At 35.3% G+C, this 4559-nt stretch overlaps 1 protein-coding gene across 1 annotated transcript; it reads left to right on the top strand.

Annotated features, from left to right (window-relative positions):
• Positions 1–3003: 3003 nt before the first annotated feature.
• On the top strand, positions 3004–3927 carry LOC111405300. Its single transcript, XM_023034123.1, has 2 exons — positions 3004–3208; positions 3605–3927. The coding sequence occupies exons 1-2, from the start codon at positions 3004–3006 to the stop codon at positions 3925–3927; spliced, it is 528 nt and encodes a 175-aa protein (XP_022889891.1).
• The last annotated feature ends 632 nt before the right edge of the window (positions 3928–4559 follow it).

The following is a 4559-nucleotide window of genomic DNA, read 5'->3' as shown; positions in this document are numbered from 1 at the left end:
TAAATAATTATAACCATCATATGGTATGCAATGAGCTTGTTATCAAAGTGATGAAAATGTCCCAACATTATTATCTCATAAATACTATGTTCTTACATTGTAGTTGCGTATGGATTTTTACTTAACTTTTTGCCTTTGCGTGTGATCTTCTCCCCTAATGTCTGAAGGCAACATGTATTACCATCTAATATTAAACACGATCCCTAATTCCATAACCCCAACACACAATTTTACTAAGAGTTTAGATGCCAACATATTCTAGATTAATACTACAAGTATCCAGCCATATAATTCTCGTTACTTTCCAGTTCTATGAGTATAAACATCATTAAATTGGATCATTAACGTCCTAACACTCATTCAAATCAATTTTTTTCTCAAGATTTAGAAGCATTTACTGATCATGTGATGGTAGAACTATAGAAGTCAGAAAAAGGACAAAAGTTGTTTTTTCCAATTTCTATTTCTTCCCGGTTCTCTTTTCGACCTCCTTTTTGTGTCCTTAATCACATCAATCAATTCCCAAAATTTTACCACACTTACATAACATTTAAGTGCAGGTAATCATATCATTAATTCACCGCAAGTAATCGATTTACAGCCTGAAAATCAATCCCTTTTACTGAATACTAAATCAAGAAATTTTTTTATGGCTATTTTGAGTTTCGATTAACGTACATAACTCAGGTTCTCTCCTATTAAAAGATCATTTATATACTTATAACTCATATATAGAAACATTCCAATTAATAAATACAAGTTATATTCAAGGTATTATCAAACATCAAAGGTTGAATAGACAGAATCCAGCAACTATGCAATTTCGATCCTTTTGCTTTCACTCAATGTATCTTTCTGCTTCTCTTTGTTACTTTTGCTTTCTCTTTCAATTGAGGATAACTTGAAAAGCTAAACATGTTGTTAGGAAGTGTATTGGAGTCTAAAAGCGGTTGGGGGCTCTTGCTTAAGGATTAAGAAAATTTGGGATGCAGCCAAGTTAACAAGTGTTAAGCATGAGGTCGCTTCTTCTAGCAATATTTCACTTTTTTCTTATCCTATATATATATATTGGAGACGTGCTGGATACCTTAAGGTTTAAGAGATTGGATATTAAAATGACAACTATCCCAAGCATGAGGTGGTCCTTTGTAGTAAAAATCTGATTTTGTGTCCATCCTTGCAGGTACAAATCAAGTGTCCTTGGCTTATTTTAATGTGTTTACAATCCATTTTACTTGCCCTAAGATCCCAATATATTTTGCAGAGCTAATTCCTTAACCGTTTATTTAATTACTTACCCCTTCAATAATTTTCACCTCAACATTTATAACATCAATTGGACCTTATAATTTTGTAGTTTGACCATGTCACTTCATCCTCATGTCCCAAATATGTTAAAGACTTAGTTAGCATTTAGGATAACCATGATTAACGGAATTAAAAGCAAGGAACTTTACCGGTAATGATTCCGAAACTTTCAAGATCACCATCTTTAACACATCTATATCCAATGTATAGACTAACATAATTTTCTATCACGCTCAATGTAAGATTCTCCACTTAGGTCAAGGAGTCAAAGATTAACACCATATAAAAGATCTTAAAACCTCAATAATTTAAATGCACCATTTTCATAGAAAGTAATTAGGATAATTGATGCAAGTGACATTGCAAATAGCATGAAACGCATCAATCATATTGGCAAAATGTTTAATGTGAAGTTCGGGGTATTACAATCATACAAGGCTGCACCTATTTCTAAGGCCCTTTACAGAAAATGGCACCAAAAGCACTACAAGAATTAAAGGCACGAATAGAAGAATTGTTAGAGAAGGGATTTATTCAGTGTATCACATGGGGAGATCCAATTGTTTTTGTCAAAAAGAAAGACGGATTGATGAGGATATGCATTGATCATCGAGAACTAAACAAGATCATTATTAAGAACAAGTATCCTCTTCCAAGAATCGAGGACTTGTTTGACTAGCTTCGAGGTGCAGTCGTATTTTCCAAGATTGATTTATGATCAAGATACCATCAACTAAGAATCAAGATAGATGATATCTCGATGACGGATTTTGGGACTGAATGCTTTTGAAGTATTCATGGACTTGATGAACTGTGTTTTTAATGATTTTCTTGACCGATTTGTCATTGTATTTATTGATGACATACTAATTTACTCAATGAGTGAAGAAGAGAATGAGGAATACTTAAGGATTGCACTGAAAATCTTGAAGGAGGAATAGAAGTTGATCCAAGCAAAGTGGAGGCAATTTTTGAATTGGGTAAAGCCAACCAATGTTGGGATTCGCAGTTTTCTGGGTTTAGCTGGATATTATTGGAGATTCATTAAAGGGTTCTCAAAGACATCTGGACCGTTAACACAGTTAACTCGTAAAGGTGCAAAATTTGACTGGATCGAAAAGTGCGAGTGTAGTTTTGAAAAATTGAAGCAGAGATTGGTGAACGCGCCAGTGTTAAAATATACCAGAAGGAAAAAAAGGTTTTGTAATTTATAGTGATGTATCTAAGCATGGTCTAGGATGATCACGACTTAGAGCTTGTTGCAGTCGTTCATGCTCTAAAAATTTGGAGACTACCTGTGTGGGGGGCAAGTGAGACATTTATACAGACCATAAAGTCTTAAGTACATTTTCCCTTAGAAAGAATTGAAAATGAGACAGAGGAGATAGCTTGAGTTAGTGAAGAACTATGACTGCGAATTTCCATTATCAACCAGGCACGACGAATATGTTAGCATTTAAGCAAGAAGACAACGAGTCAACTAGCGATGTTGACCGCACAAAAGCCTTTATGGAAGGAGCTCTGCTTAATGCTGCGGCTCAAATGACAGCATTATTGGTCCGACAACACACTTTGTGACAGAATTAAGACTCATCAGAAGGGCGACTGGTCCTTGGAATTTATTGAGGTTGAGATAGAGGCAGGAAAACAAAAGGACTTTACCATAATTGACAATAAGGCATTGTACCATCAAGGATGGCTATGTGTACCAAACTTCGAGGTTTGAGAAAGGAAATATTGGAGAAGGCTCACGTTCCTCCGTATTCAATGCATTTAGGAAGTACCAAACTATACCAGGATCTAAAAACAATGTTTTGGTGGAGAGGAATGAAGAAGGACATAGACATGTATGTTAAAAGATGTTTAACATGCCAACAAGTGAAGGCCGAACACCAACGACGTTAGTATTACTGCAGTCCTTAAATAAACTTCAATGGAAATGGGAATATGTGACGATTGATTTTGTTGTAGGATTGCTGAAATAAGTAAAAGGTTAGGAGGCCATTTGGGTTAATGTTGATCGATTAACCAAGTGTGTTCATTTCTTACCAATCCGCATGATATTTTCTATGGACCAATTTGCATAGTTGTATATTATAGAAATGGTGAAGTTGCACGGTGTACCAGTTTCAATCATATAGGACAGAGGTCCAAGGTTCACAATAAACTTTTAGAAGAGTTTACATTTGGCTATGGGGACTAAATTGAACTTTAGTGTATTTCCACCCTCAAATAGATGGTCAATCTAAACGGGCAATTAAAACATTAGAGGACATGCTTCGATCGTGTGTTTTAGAGTTTGGTGGACACAGGGAGAAAGATCTACCTTTAATTGAGTTTGATTATAACTACAGTTATCACACCTTTATTGTTAATGTCACCCTATGGTATGGGAGGAAATGCAGATCACCAATTCATTGGGTTGAGGTTGGCGAGCGTGAGATTTTGGGTCCAAAGATCATTGAACAGACTGTACTCGCTATCGAGAAGATAGTATTAAAAAGGCTCAAGGCAGATATAAAAGCTATGAAGATAAGAGAAGAAAGGGCTTGCAATTTCTTAAAGGTGACAAAGTATCCACAAAGTGGGGTCTATAAAGAGAGTATTACGTTTCGGTGAAAAGGAAAATTGCAACCAAAATTCATTGGCCCATACGAAATCTTAAGGTGCATTGGAAGTGTCGCATATCAGTTGGCCTTATCCCCTCCCCCTGAACTCCTGTACATGATGTATTTCACATGTCCATGCTTAGGAAGTACGTTCTTGATCCAAGCCATGTAGTGAATCATCAATCAATTGAGGTACAACACGGTTTGAGTTATAAAGAAGTACCAGTCAAAATAACGGAAACTGATTTGACCACATGATTAAAAATAGTGATTTTACCATTTTAATGACAATATACCATTGAAGCATCAACCACGCCTAACATCTACTCATTTTCTTTCACTTTTATACACATGGCCAAGAATTTTCACTATAAATAGGAGACAAAACCAACACTTGTTTATGTTTATGGTGACTAATGTTTATGTATGTAATATTATTTCTATGGTTATGTTATTTTCGGTCTAACTTTCGTGTCTCCCTATGCAACTTATGCATTTTTCATAGAAATACATACATGAATTCATTATCCTCGCGCTTTTATTGAGAATTATTCTCACCCCATTATGTTTCTACTTTCAGATAATTAACAATTTAAGGCAGTTGGCACGAAGATTGCTTATGGTGGCAAAAATTTCAATAAT

The sequence above is a fragment of the Olea europaea genome, chromosome 1 (genome assembly GCF_002742605.1).
Source record: "Olea europaea var. sylvestris chromosome 1, O_europaea_v1, whole genome shotgun sequence".
Lineage (NCBI taxonomy): Eukaryota > Viridiplantae > Streptophyta > Magnoliopsida > Lamiales > Oleaceae > Olea > Olea europaea.
This window is presented reverse-complemented; position numbering and strand designations above follow the sequence as displayed.

Coding starts and splice junctions, on each gene's coding strand:
- LOC111405300 (XM_023034123.1), top strand. CDS start 3,004: ATGGCTATGTGTACCAAACTTCGAGGTTTGAGAAAGGAAATATTGGAG. Junction 3,209..3,604: donor GAAGGCCGAACACCAACGAC/GTTAGTATTACT, acceptor CGTGTGTTTTAG/AGTTTGGTGGACACAGGGAG.